The sequence below is a fragment of the Mixophyes fleayi genome, chromosome 5 (assembly GCF_038048845.1).
Source record: "Mixophyes fleayi isolate aMixFle1 chromosome 5, aMixFle1.hap1, whole genome shotgun sequence".
Lineage (NCBI taxonomy): Eukaryota > Metazoa > Chordata > Amphibia > Anura > Limnodynastidae > Mixophyes > Mixophyes fleayi.
In genome coordinates this window covers 123,464,810-123,479,109 of record NC_134406.1, presented here as the reverse complement: position 1 = coordinate 123,479,109, position 14,300 = coordinate 123,464,810, and the positions used below count along the sequence as shown (strand labels likewise).

Genomic DNA, 14,300 nt, shown 5'->3' with positions numbered 1-14,300 from the left:
CTCAATGCTCAGTTCATTTTGAGCTCCAACCTCAAAATTTTTCTACCCATCGTTCCAGAGTGGCCTATCTTATTTCATTGTTTTCAGGACAAGCCCTGGCTTGGGCTTCCCCTCTGTGGGAAAGAAACGATCCATTGTTACAGGATAGTGCCGAGTTTATTTCCACGTTCCGAAGTGTATTCGATGAACCAGGTCGTGTTATTTCCGCTGCATCTAGCATTCTCCGTCTTCGCCAAGGATCTCGCACTGTGGCTCAGTACGTCATTCGATTTAGGATCTTAGCCTCTGAACTTCAGTGGAACACTGAAGCACTAGTTGCCGCCTTCTGGCAGGGGCTTTCCGATAAAATTAAAAACGCACTGACTTCACAAGAACTACCCTCCTCTTTAGAAGATTTGATCTCTCTTTGCCATCGGGTAGACCTGAGGTTTCGTGAAAGAGAACCTGAGAAAATAACTTTGGTTAAAACACCTCTTCTCTCAAATCCTCAATTTCACCCAGCTTCATCTCCGGGGATACCCATGGAGATAGGTCGCTCCAAATTAACTGTAGAGGAGAGGGACCGAAGAATAAAGAATAGACTTTGTATCTATTGTGCCGATTCTACGCATATGCTCAATTCTTGTCCCAGGAAATGCCGGGCTCTAACCAATACTGGGGAGATAAGGTTAGGGTTCCTGGAGTCCTCTCCATCTTCTACGAAATTAAAAGCCTGCACTTTTGATGTTACGATTTCCTCTGCTACCAAAGCCTTTGAGTCACAGGCATTGATTGATTCCGGAGCAGCAGGAAATTTCATTTCCAAATCATTAGTGAATCAATGGTCCCTACCAGTGATTACTTTGAAAACACCGATTACTGTGACTGCTATGGATGGATCACGTCTCATCAATGGTCTCATCACCCAGAGTACGTCTCCAGTAATGCTTCAGATTGGTGGGTTACACCATGAAGAGATTTCGTTTTTAATTCTTCCTGTTACGACAAGTCCGATTGTCTTAGGCCTTCCATGGCTTCAGTGTCATTCTCCCCAGATTGACTGGCGCACTTCTCAAGTTATATCTTGGGGAGCTGAATGTCATCATCGTTGCCTCTCTCAAGTGGTTTCATTCAAAAGACAGCATTCGTCTATTCCACCAGGGCCTCCTCCACAGGATCCTTCATCTACGGATCTGTGTGATAAGGTTCAGTCTGAACGCCTTCCTCCTCATCGGGCGTTCGTGACGTCATCGGACGTTGAGGATGGATCTCAGGAGTCATCTTCAAAAAGTCAAGTGCTGGTGGTTCACGGTCACCATCCGTCTTTTCCGGAATTTCCTGCCCTCCCGCCCACCCAAGTTCCTGCGGTGGAGACTGCTTGTCAGACCTTTAAAAATATCTGGTCTCAGGTCAAAACCTGTTTGAAGAAAACATCTATCAAATATAAATCTTTCGCAGATAAGAAGAGGCGGGCTATTCCACCACTAAAAATTGGAGATCGTGTCTGGTTATCTACTAAAAACATTCGTTTGAAGGTCCCATCTATGAAATTCGCCCCTCGTTTTATTGGTCCATATAGGATCATTCAAGTAATCAATCCAGTATGTGTGAAACTCCTTCTTCCTAAGAGTCTTCGGATTTCTAATGCCTTCCATGTATCTTTGCTCAAACCTCTTATTATCAACCGTTTTTCAACTCCTCCCTCAGCTCCGCAGCCAGTTCAAGTTCATCAGGAGGAGGATTTTGAGATTACCGAGGTACTAGATGCAAAAATTTCGCGAGGAGTCCTCCACTTCCTCGTTCATTGGAAGGGCTTTGGTCCTGAGGAGCGCTCTTGGATCAAAGCCGAAGATCTTAATGCTCCTGCCCTTTTGAAGAAGTTTTACTCCAAAAATCCGGACAAGCCCGGTTCCAGGCGTTCTGTGCCCACCTTTAAAAGGGGGGGTACTGTCACTCACCGGACCGTGAGTGCCTCTTCCCGGACATTTAGGAACCGTGGCCGTCCTCCATCCTGAGGGACTGCGCATGCGCAGCCCTTTCCATACCTCCAGTGTATGTTCCTTTAACTAAATTGGCAGATCAGGCAACCTCCCTATATTAAGCACCTGTGGTCAACACCACGTTGCCTGATCTTGGAGTCTCATTCCTCATGAGTCTCTGAAGGTGTTCCTGTATTACTCGTGTATTCAGCGCTGCTGATTCCTGTGGTTTCCAAACCACTTCTACTACTGTGGTTCCATACCACTTCTACCATCAACTGTATCATCATGACTGTTTGCTGATTCCTATCCGCTGCCTCCGTGCACTACAGTCTTCTACACCACTTCAACGTTATTTTATATCAATGTGACTGTTTGCTCATTGCTATCCGCTGCCTCCGTGCACTCCAGCTTTTACCTCACTCACCTGCTTCTCATCAAGTCTGTTTGCTGATTACTATCCGCTGCCTCTGTGCACTACAGTCTCCTGCTTGCAACTCGCCTGTGTTCAACATCGTGACTGCCAGCTGATTACTATCCGCTGCCTCCGTGCACTACACTCTCATCTCATCTTTGCTGGGACTTCCTCGAGACTGCCGCTTTTCATTACCATCTTCTACACTTCGTGATCTACAGCTCCTGCCCTGCGCTGCACTCCTGTTTCCCATCGCTGTTGGTTCCTGTGGTTGCTACTGGTTACCTCCGTGTGCCGCTGAGTCCTGCCGCTGTGGTCAGCGCTATCGTCCATCTCCTGCTGATCCACTCTCCACGCCTTCACGTGTTCCACTGGTCTCTACCCTCCTGTCAGCATTGGATTTGTATCTCTTCTACTACCCTCTGCTGGATCATCTCCATTCTCCTGGGTTTCCTATGAGTCCAGTTCCACGTGTTGCTGACTCCTGTGGGTTCGTGTCCCTGTCGGTCTACTCACCTGTGCGCTGCACCTGCTAGACCGCTGCTTCATCTATCCAGGGACTTCCTACCCAGTCGGTCTCCAGCCGCTCAGGTACCGCTGCAATCCCATCTGACTGCTACTGCTGAACCACGGTATGCATACTTCTCATTGACTGTGCTGTGTATTGCATATCTTGCTGGACTGTGTTTGGTTCTCTCTGGAGTCTGCTATCCGCTGAGTCTATTGCCATCATTGACTGTGTTATCATTGTGCTGGACTACTTCAAGAGACTTTCTAGATTGCAGACCTGATCAGTCATTTACATATATATATATCTATATTGTGCATACTACTGTGGATCGTGTATAAGGTGCCTGTGTATATCCTGTGTTGCAGTCTTTCCCCGTGCACCTCCTCACATATATATTCAGTGGTACAACTTGCTGATGTCAGACCACTGATCCCTGTTTCCGGTATCACCTGTTCCATTATCCTCTCACATAGCAGTGGTACAACTTGCTACCGCAGACCACTGACTACCTGGATACCTCCACTTGGATTCCATTCCTTCACTCAGACAGCGGTACAACTTGCTACCCGCAGACCGCTGACTCTCATCACCTCCTTGTTTCTGTTGGACATTCCTCCTCACTATAGCAGTGGTACAACTTGCTATCGCAGACCACTGACCACCTTCACGTGTCCTTGTCCATACAGTTCCTTGTGTATCATTACCTCATTATTACCAGTGTTGCTAGTCATAGACTTTCCTGAGCATCTCATCGGCCATCATTTCATGTTCCGTGATCACCCTGCTACCAGAGTACCCTATTACCATCTACATTGCTCTGGTAAGCCTACCATCTGGTGATCCCTGGGTAAAGACTCCTAGTGCCCGTGACAGTAATTTTGTTCCTGGATAAACCAAGTTGCAATGCAAGGGGTGCAAATTAGTTTATTATTTTGCACATAAGGAAAATACTGGCTGTTTTTTCATGTAGCACACAAATACTTTATAGATTTATTTTTACACTGAAATTTAAAGTTGATCTACAACTTGCCCTATACCAACTATATCTCTCTCTCCAAATTTTTAATTTACCTCCCCCACAAATGTAATATGATTTTGCGCAGGTGCAAAGTTTCTCGGTTTTTTATACTTTGTTCTCCTGAATGACTTAGGGCCATAGGACAAACTTCAGCTATTTATATGTAAACTCAGTGCTCGAGGTGGGGGTGTATATGGTGGTATACCATACCGCCACTTCTCCTTTTGCTCTCTCTCATTCTCTCATTACATCTATCATACCGCCAATTTAAATTTCCACTTCGACCACTGTGTATACTGTACATTTTGTAATACATTGCCATATGCATGTTTGCATGTTATAATTAGGAAACATTAAATCTAACATTCCCAGGGCCGGATTTACCGCTAGGCAACCTAGGCACATGCCTTGGGCCCAGCAGTTCTCAGGGGGCCCACAGCAAAGCAGATGGGGGGAACAAGAAAAAAAATGGTGGCCCCTTCCCCGACTCGCAGCAACCCCATCCCCCGTGCGACTCGTGTGGGGAAGGGGGGCATTGGACACATCACAGGAATAAGCAGTGAGTCGTGCACCACATGACAGGTGCCATCCCATGTGTGAAGAGAAAGAAGACGGAAAAAGGTAAGTTGGGGGTAGTATATTAATATAATATGTTGAGTGTAAGGGGCCAGTTTATGTACATTATGTGTGTGTGTGTGAGGGGCCAGTGTATATACATTGTGTGTGTGAGGGGCCAGTGTATGTGCATTGTGTGTGTGGGTGAGGGGCCAGAATATGTACATTATGTGTGTGTGTGAGGGGCCAGTGTATGTACATTATTTGTGTGTGAGGGGCCAGTGTATGTATATTATGTGGTTGTGTGTGAGGGGCCAGTGTATATATATTATGTGAGTGTGTGAGGGGCCAGTGTATTTATATTATGTGTGTGTGTGGGGGGCCAGTGTATTAATATTATGTAAGTGTGTGAGGGGCTAGTGTATTTATATCATACTTGCCAACTCTCCCGGAATGTCCGTGAGACTCCCGAAATTCGGGTAGGTCTCCCGGACTCCAGGGAGAGCAGGCAAGTATCTCGCATATGGCAATTCACTCTTCAAAATGACGCTATTCGTGGTGAACCGCAGCATTTTGGCCCCGTCCGCGAGATTTTTTCGTGGGGGGCGGGCTCAAAATGACGCGATTGACCGTGCCCAACCCCCCCAACAACCCCCCCCCACTCTCCAAACATTGCCCCCTGCCCGGGATCTCCTGGAATTCCCTTGGCAAGTGTGATTTATATTATGTGTGTGTGGGGGGCAAGTGTATTTATATTATGTGAGTGTGTGAGGGGCCAGTGTATATATATTATGTGAGTGTGTGAGGGGCCAGTGTGTTTATATTATGTGAGTGGCCATTGTATTTATATTATGTGTGTGTGAGGGGCCAGTGTATTTCAATTATGTGATTGTGTGAGGGAAATAGGCTTATTTTTTTTAAATGGGAACACTATTAGTTTAATGTTGGAGGGAAATAGCTCTATTTATTGAATGTGTATGCTATTAATTTAATGTTTGGGTGGGAGGGAGGCCTATTTATAAAATGTGGGTGCTATATTGATTTAACACTGGGGCTGGTTGGAGTTTTCTAAATTTCATGTAGCCATTATTTTTTCCCAAATAGGGCCTCCAACATTCCAGGATCCAGACAAGCAGCAACTGATCTAAAGACACTGCAGCCACATGTGGTGAAAGTGACGAGAACAGGTAGGAGATAGCAGGACAGTCTGCCAACTATCCTGAATATAGTGGGATTTATATTATGAGGAGGTCTGACTTTTTTAAATGATTATTACATTCCAGCACTTTTTCATGTTTCTGTAGGTAGGGGGCTACAGTCATTAACTGTAGTGGTGGACGGTCTGTGGCGTGGTAGATAGGAGACTGCTGTATTTTTATTACTGGACTTGCTAACCCTGAACTGCAGTTTCTTGACATGTTAATTATGATTAATACATAAGCTTAGTTAAAGATAAAGTACAATTTGTGTGAATTGAAAGGTAAGCAGTGGTGGAAGTGGGGTGTATATTGTAGTATGCCATACCGCTACTTCTCATATTGCCTTCATTGTAAAATAATAAAATTCCATTCACTTGTTTACATTCCCATTACATTTTTCATACTGCCACTTCTAAATTTCCACTTTGACCACTGAGCTTAATATTCATCATATGAAGTATATGACCAGTATAATTCAAAATTCTGCTAGATCGTTTGACAAAATATGGGGTCCATGGTAATTATTCTTTAACTGCTGGGACTACAGTGTGATGCAGTGTAATGATAAAGGAGGGAACAGTGTGATGAGAGGGACAGTAATGAGGGGCCACAGTGTGATGCAGTGTAATGATAAAGGAGAGCACAGTGTGGTGAGAGGGACAATAATGAGGGGCCGCATGGTGATGCAGGAGGAGCAGCATGATGTGCCGTGGCACATAGCTTACCCTTCCACTTGACTATAGGAGTATATGCTATGCTAAAAAAATATAGTGCTATGGATTGCTTCAGGGAGGGGGGAAGGCAAACCAGTATCTCGCCTAGGGCATCATGAGGTCTAAATCCGGCTCTACACATTCCTGTGAAGAAAAGCTCTTGATCATAGCAACCAATCAGACACTAGTTTCATTGTCCAATTTGCACTAAACAGAGACAAGCTAAATGCTGTTAGGTTTTTGTGATGCATATATATATATATATATATATATATATATATATATATATATATATATATATACACACACACACACACACACACACACATGGTATAGGTTTGTCTGACCTGTAAATTAGCTTTTACTTCTGTATTGCTAATTCCCAAATGCTTCTGGCAGGCTCCAGAGTTGCAAAAACAGCCTGTGCGGAAATGGATCTTATACAGACTGGCCAACTTGTCAACCTGCAGATTCAAAAGGACACATGTGAGGACATGCATAACATATAAAGCCACATTTCATAATGTTGTGTCTTGTTATATACTATGGACCTGATTCATTAAGGGACGGAAAGCAAAAAAAGGTGTAAATTTGTACCTAAGCAAAACCATGTTGAATTGGAGGGGGAGCTAAATTTAAAATGTGAGGAAAGATTTTTAGTTGAGGTAGGGCATGTCCTATATCAACCTTAAATTTCAGTGTAAAAATAAAACTTTAAAGTATATGTGTGCTATATGAAAAAGCAGCCAGTGTTTTCCTTATGTGCAAAATAATAAACTAATTTGAACCCCGTGCAGTGTAACATGATATGTCCAGGAACAAATTTACTCCTTTTTTGCTTTACTTTCCTTAATGAATCAGGCTCTATATTATTATTATTATTATTATTATTTTTATTATTATTTTAACTATTATTAATAATAATATTTTGTAAGGAAACACAATGCTTCTCTGAAAAATAGGACAGCCTGCCTGTCTACTGATCTCACCCCGTCGATAGTGTGGAAGGCCCACAATGCAACCATTTGTGGCAAACTCATCTGCATTGCTTTCCCCTGGCATAGGGAAAAAAAGGAGTTTATTGCAAGACTAGAAACTCAACTCCTCTTGCTTCTCTCTCAACATCAAGGCTCCCTTGATTCAGGACACCTTCAGGAGTTGTCATCTGTGAGTGGCCAACTCAACGTGGTCTTATCTAAAGAAACAGCCATGACTCTCAAATGGACTCAGTAACTCTTCTATGAAAAGAGTGATAAGACCGACTACCTCCTGGCCCGGAGACTGCGGCAGCGGTGTACCCGTACCTCAAGCTCCTCCAAAAAGAGCTCTAAGGGCTGTGCTATCTATCATCCAGATATGATTTTCAAAGAGTTCTACAACTTTAATTTTGACCTCTATGACCTGGATGCCTATCACCCTCCGTCTCATGGTCTTGAGGACTAGATTGATGACTACCTTTGCTCATGTGGATCATTGACTTGACAAGCCCAGGTTGTCATCACTCCTTCTTGGGTGGCTCTTCATGATGAGGGTACTCGCCACAAATGGTTTTCGAGACCACTTCATATCTGGAGTCTCCGCTTTATACAGTATCCCCACAACCTCTGTCCGGGTGAACGGATGTTCTTCTTCCCTCTTTCATATGTGCAATGGGACCCAACAAGAATGCCCATTATCCCTCCTTCTCTTTGCTCTCATTATAGAGCCATTAGCTACTAAGACTTGTCTAAAACCCAGATATCTCTGTAATACCTCTACCCTCTGGTATTCATAAGATTGCTCTTTACGCAGACTATATCCTCCTCACAGTGACTTATCCCTTGATCTCCCTTCCTAACCTATTCCAGGAGATTCATCTCTTTTCAGCACTTTCGAATTTCAAAATGAATGCTGCCAAGACTGACATTCTGGATATTTTTATTCCTCCCAAACAAAAAGAGCTGCAGACCTACAAGTTAATTTCCCCTTCCATTGGCACTCCTCTCACAGTAAATATTTAGGTATTGCTCTCACCAGGAAGTACCTCTATTAGGCCATTTATCACCCTTTGATTAATTGTAAAAAAGACTTACCCTTTTGGGATAAACGAATGATCTTATGGTTTGACCAGGTTACCTCGGTCAAGATTAATGTGCTCTCTAGACTCTTGTACCTCTTTTATACCCTTCCCATCTGGATTCCTCAAATAATACTCTCCATATTGCAAAAATCCCAATTGCACTTATTTGGAGCAACAAACGCCCTAGGATTCTGGCTTGTATCCTTCAGCACTCCCCCATGGCAGGTGATCTCGGCCAGTGATTTATTGCAACAGCTTAGATCTTCTCTAATTTAAGTGCACACCCCATTTTCAGACAAACCACACCCCTTTTGCCCTTTTTGTGTGATAGCTCTGTTTAAAGGTATAACACCAATGTAGTTCAATGGATAATTTCTATGGAGTCTGTATGATGTATGCAAAATTGCAGTGAGCAGTTGGTCCAGCATTATGGGGACCCATCATGATTTATAACTAGAGAACCATTTTGTCTTAAAGTAGTCATAAAAATAACACCACACCCCAATTAAAAATAAAATTGTAACATACTTGGGCAAACCACCAGTACACCTTGACTGTATCCAATCTTGACCGAAACGGCCTTGGGTACACTACCATCTATCTGTACTGTTGAGGACTACATAACAATATTTTATTGCATTCCATTGATTACATCATCGGCAATATGATAAAGCTGCCTGAACTGTACATACAATTCATTTACCCTGAATAGTTGACAAATCAGAGTAAATTAATATGCATTCAGTGAACCCTTAAAAGCATTTGTGTTTCTCTGGGAATAGGAACCTAATGCTACTGTCCCTTTTTAAATGTTGTATGGTCTACTAAAGCATTTAGTATGCTCTTGAATAATATTCTCTAACTGATGAACCATATAATGGGGATTAGTACTATACTTGCCCACTCTCCCAGAATGTCTGTGACACACCCAAATTCCAGGTAGGTCTCCTGGACTCCTGGGAGAGCAGACAAGCCTCCCGCATCCTGCCCATCAGATGTCAAAATTACGCGATTTGTGGGGAATCATGTCATTTTGTTCCCGCCCCCACAACAAAATGACAATTTTGTCATGAGAGCAGGGACAAAATGATGTGAATTGCTCCGCACAGCCCCCTCCCGCACTCCCACCATACCGCCTCCTCAGGATCTCCCGGATGCCAGCTACATAAAGTTGGCAAGTATGATTAAGTCACTGTCGTGGCATGCAATCAGTTAAGTAACTCAAAGAAATAAATCCTAAATAACTTCTACACTGTGCAAAAATACTAAAAGCTACCAGCAAGCATTACTTATTTTCATGGCTTGCAGACAACAGATTATATCTTCTCGCTCAGTATTCAGAAATGATCTCAGAGTGTGACAAAGGCATCATGACCAAAGTACAGCACACTGCAATTCATTTGTTTGAGGTACACAAACATATAAAAGTTTGAAACCTATTTTCTAAGACTTGTCAAGATGAAGATGTATTTAACAAGCTTGTCATAAAAGTAAAACAAATAGGAAGTGACAGCGTAAAATATTGCCAGTGCCTCGCCTTGTCAAGGAAAAACAACTGCCAAAATGTACCATTATATTATACACATCAATATGCATGTTCTCATCTGATTATGAAATCTGCACTCAGAATTTAAATGAAAGGTTTGGCAATCACAATAAAATTACCTCTAGATGTGTTGTTTCCTGCATTTGAGATTCAGCAAACACCGTATTTCTTTAATGATCTTGATGAATCTGTCAATTCCCAAAATGACTTATCATTTTGTCCAAGAGAATAGGTAGAGCAATAAAGGGAAAAACTGCCCTCAAATAAATTAAGTTCAGTATAATGTCTCCATATTTACATAATTATTGCAATGTTGTGTACAAGTACATTTAGCTCAGTCAATCATTGCATTAATCAAACACTTTCTAATAGCCAAATAAATGTTTAATTTTAAAATACATTTATCAAAAATATGCTATGCGATTTGTTAACTAGATATTTTGATAAATAGATGCTATTTTCATTACTTTGTTAATACCTTTTCTTGTCACAACAAAATGTCTGATGAATTTTCTGGTATATGTCATGTGTTCAAAATTGCACAAATGTCTAATTAAAAAATAATCATAAATGAATATCCTTATTATAGTATTTTTTTTAAGAGCTTAATGAAAATTAAAATAGACAACACCAGAACAAATGTGCATAGTGTTCTTTATATAAGATATATTCATTTGTCAGAAAATGTTCAGCTTGTCTAATTTCAATTGTTTGGTGTTTCTAAAAGTGTCTTATTTAATTAAATGTAATCAGTGTGAAGAAATGTAATTGTTTAAACTTACTTTGTCATAAAATGCATTTTTAAATAGTGGACAATTATGTATAATATGTATTATTATATTTACTATATACTTGGTTAGAGCATAAATGTACCTTTGGCCACCCCCATAGAATGGGATGGACAAAAAACTGATGCAAAACTTGTACTGCACACACAACCTATATCAGCCAGAAAACTTTTCAATCCATTAATGACTGTCACTATTCGCGAGGTATCTACATTGAAAGGTGTTGCCAGACCTGCTATACTAGGTGCCACCTGGACAGTTCACGTCCCACTGTCTAAATATGAGTTTAATCTATTAAGAACAATGACAATGAGACTTGAGGAGAGTAGGAAATTTTATAGGTAATTCAAGAGCTAAAGGAAACTTTCACTATATATTACTTTCACTATATGATTACCCAACACTGAGGCACCCCCTCCCACTACTTCCATGGTGAAGAGGTAGAAGGGGCACCTGAAAGATTTACTAGAAAGCTACTGACTTGGCAGCTACACTGACAGAATAGCAGGGGCAGTACATTTGCACCCAAGCCCTGTTTGCAAACTTCCGGTTTTGGGGCGCTGGACTTCAGGTCGTCGAGTCTGCCGAACGGCAACTGTTAAACACTGTATGGAGGTAAGCCAGAGGGTTGCCTGCTTGTTCAACTTGCCCACACCGCTGTACAGTCCCCTTTTACTCACTTACCTGACCCTATGCACCGGTGCTGACCCCCAGGAGTGGAGGCGACCCAGTGGCATTGCTTACACTGCTTGTCCCTCACAATGGGTCCCTCCTGCACGGTCTTATTGGGCCCATTCTTCTTCCGGGACTAACATATAAGCACTGGCTCCCAGGAGAAAAGGTGACCCTGGACATATCGGGCACTTTGTTGCCCACACTAAGCTCCATCTCCATTACTCTCCGTTCTTGACTCACTGACTTGAGGGATACACTGCAGCACCTTTACACTACTTATTCTACCAGTGCTATACCCAGATATCCCTGACACCACCTCAGGATCCTTTTGTCCTGTAACAGCCTAACCCAGTACTGAGGGCTCAGTACACACTTGGCAACATTTCTAACTTAGAGCCTGGGTCCTGCGCTACTGCGGTGAGTCCAGTATAATATCCTACTACATTCCTTGCCTCAATGTACTGAATCCTGGCTGTTATTGAAAGACCTTCTGTACGACACAGCCACTCACCTAGTGTGCCACCAGGCCTTTACATTCTGATGACATATTTGTCTTGTTACCTAGACTTCCTATGCTTTTCTAATTCTCTCTGACTCATGGGAGTGGGTTACTTGCTGATCTGGCACACCCACAACCTGGTACTTCTGCTAATTTTTTGTTTGATTATCTTTGAACCTTGTTGCAGTCCTACGCTCCCATGGCGCATAAACAGAAGAAACAATCGAAACCTCAGACACTTAGCATGTATTCAAGGAGCAACAGGATGGGGCCTCCCCCAGCCTCGGCCGCTGAGTCCACAGCTCGTGACTAGGATCCTGATTCACCGTAATCTACCATGGCTGAACTCATGAAACAAGTAAAGGCTACAATTCAAACTGAACTCCCAGCCATGCACTCACAAATTGCCTCTTTAGGATCACTCAATGACTCTTTTTTTACAAATAACTGATGAAATTTGCACTTTTCAAACCCAAACTGACCAAGATATTATGGTGCTCCATAGTGAACTGGACCTTCTACACAACAATTTGAAAACCAAGAAAATTGCTCGCACCGCAATAGTATCATACTCAACACATCCCGATGTCCATCATGGCAGACGATCTTCCAACTCACTTACAAGGTCTCTTTGCTACCCTGGTACCCGTTCTATCGGCTTCTAATTTTCAACTGAATCAGGCTCTTCAACCCAAACCTCAACCATCTCTTCCTCCCCGGGACGTCATAGCACGACTACACCACTACTCAGCAAAGTAAAAGATTTTAAGGGCTGCCCGTGACTTTCAACCTGTATCTTACTCCACTATTATTTCAGGATCTTTCTCCTAGTACACTGAAGAAACTTTGCAACCTCAGTGAAATCACCCAGTGTTTGCGATCTACTGGTATCAGGTACCCTTGGGGCTTCCCATTTCAGCTCACCTCCACTCACGATAACCACAATTACTCACTTAAATCTCCTGCACAAGACCGGGAACTGTTGCAGTCATTGAAACTCACTGACTCCTTAAATCTTATGACCTCTAAGATTCATGGCAACTCTCCCATCTCACAGCTAGACAATACACCCACTTATCAGCACCCCCACAATTTACATACCTGCATTGACCTTACCCTCATTGACCAACTCATGACACATCCCTTTTTGACTCTGACATCTCCCCAATAACATTGTCAGACCACGCTATGGTCTCTTTGGTAATTTCCCTTCCCCGACCTCGCTCCTAGCCCCCGAAATGGTACCTTGACGAAACCCTCCTCTAACAAACAGACCAAGTGTCCTCCATTTCCAACTCCATTAAGAATTTTATCTCCATAAACTCCTCCTCGGATATCTCCCCTGCCATCCTTTGGGAAGCCCATAAGGCCACCATTAGCGACACGCTCACTGGCCTATTAGCTGCCAGGTGCAAAGCCAAACTTGCACGCATTACCAAACTTGAGTCACGACTTTCTTCGGTTACGACTCTACACCAAAAGGTCCCAAAACGCGAAACCCGCCATAAACTAATTTCCATGCTCAGTCAACTCCACCAACTCCTTTCTAAAAAGGCAGCTAAAACTCTTCAATAGCTACACCAAAAATAATATGAAAAGAAAGATTGTGCGGACAGAATATTGGCCCAGAAACTGAGGGATAAACATACACACAACCACATATCCTCCATCAAAACCCCCTCAGACGACCTCACATACAATCCTAAAGTCATTGCAGACACTTTCAAGGAATTTTACTCAGAACTTTATAATGTTTCGCCCAGTATCACTAACTCAGTAAACATCCACTGTAAGATCTATGATTTCCTCTCTTCCCTCCCTTACCCAAACTCACTTTGGCTCAGTCCGACTCCTTGAATGAACCCATCACCGAGGAATAAATCACTCAAACTATTAAAGAACTGAACAATGCCTCGGCCCCTGGCCCCGAAGGCTTTACGGCAATTTACTATAAAACCTTCACAGCACCTCTCATGCCCATGCTCCTTGATCTCTTTAACTCCATACTCCTAGGGTCCAAATTTGATCCGGCCACTACGCGAGCAGACGTCGTGGTGATTCCTAAACCTGGTAGAGATCCCCACTTTTGTAGCAGTTATAGACCCATATCCCTTTTAAATGTAGATCTCAAATTGTTTGCAAAAATCCTTGTGAATCGTCTAAACTCTATAATCACCTCACTGGTCCACCCAGAACAAGTGGGTTTTGGCCCCAGCCACCAGGCATCGGACAACACACGCTGCATGATTGACCTGGCTTGATGTTTCCAACCTATGTGGCAACCCCCCCCTGCTCTTAGTTTTGGACCAGAGAAGATGTTTGACAGAGCGGCGTGGCCCTATATGCAGTGGACTCTGGTGGCTA

At 42.9% G+C, this 14,300-nt stretch overlaps 1 protein-coding gene across 3 annotated transcripts in view; it reads right to left on the bottom strand.

The window, feature by feature from the left end:
- MOCOS (molybdenum cofactor sulfurase) overlaps window positions 1-14,300 on the bottom strand; it is a 720,810-nt gene that overhangs the window by 133,033 nt on the left and 573,477 nt on the right. For 2 of the 3 annotated variants that reach the window (XM_075212790.1, XM_075212792.1), the window contains exon 7: window positions 6,717-6,833. The exons of the other annotated variant lie outside the window; for it this stretch is intronic. In XM_075212790.1, the coding sequence (XP_075068891.1) occupies window positions 6,717-6,833 (117 nt within the window). The remainder of the gene's footprint in view (window positions 1-6,716; window positions 6,834-14,300) is intronic. 3 annotated transcript variants of the gene reach the window in all.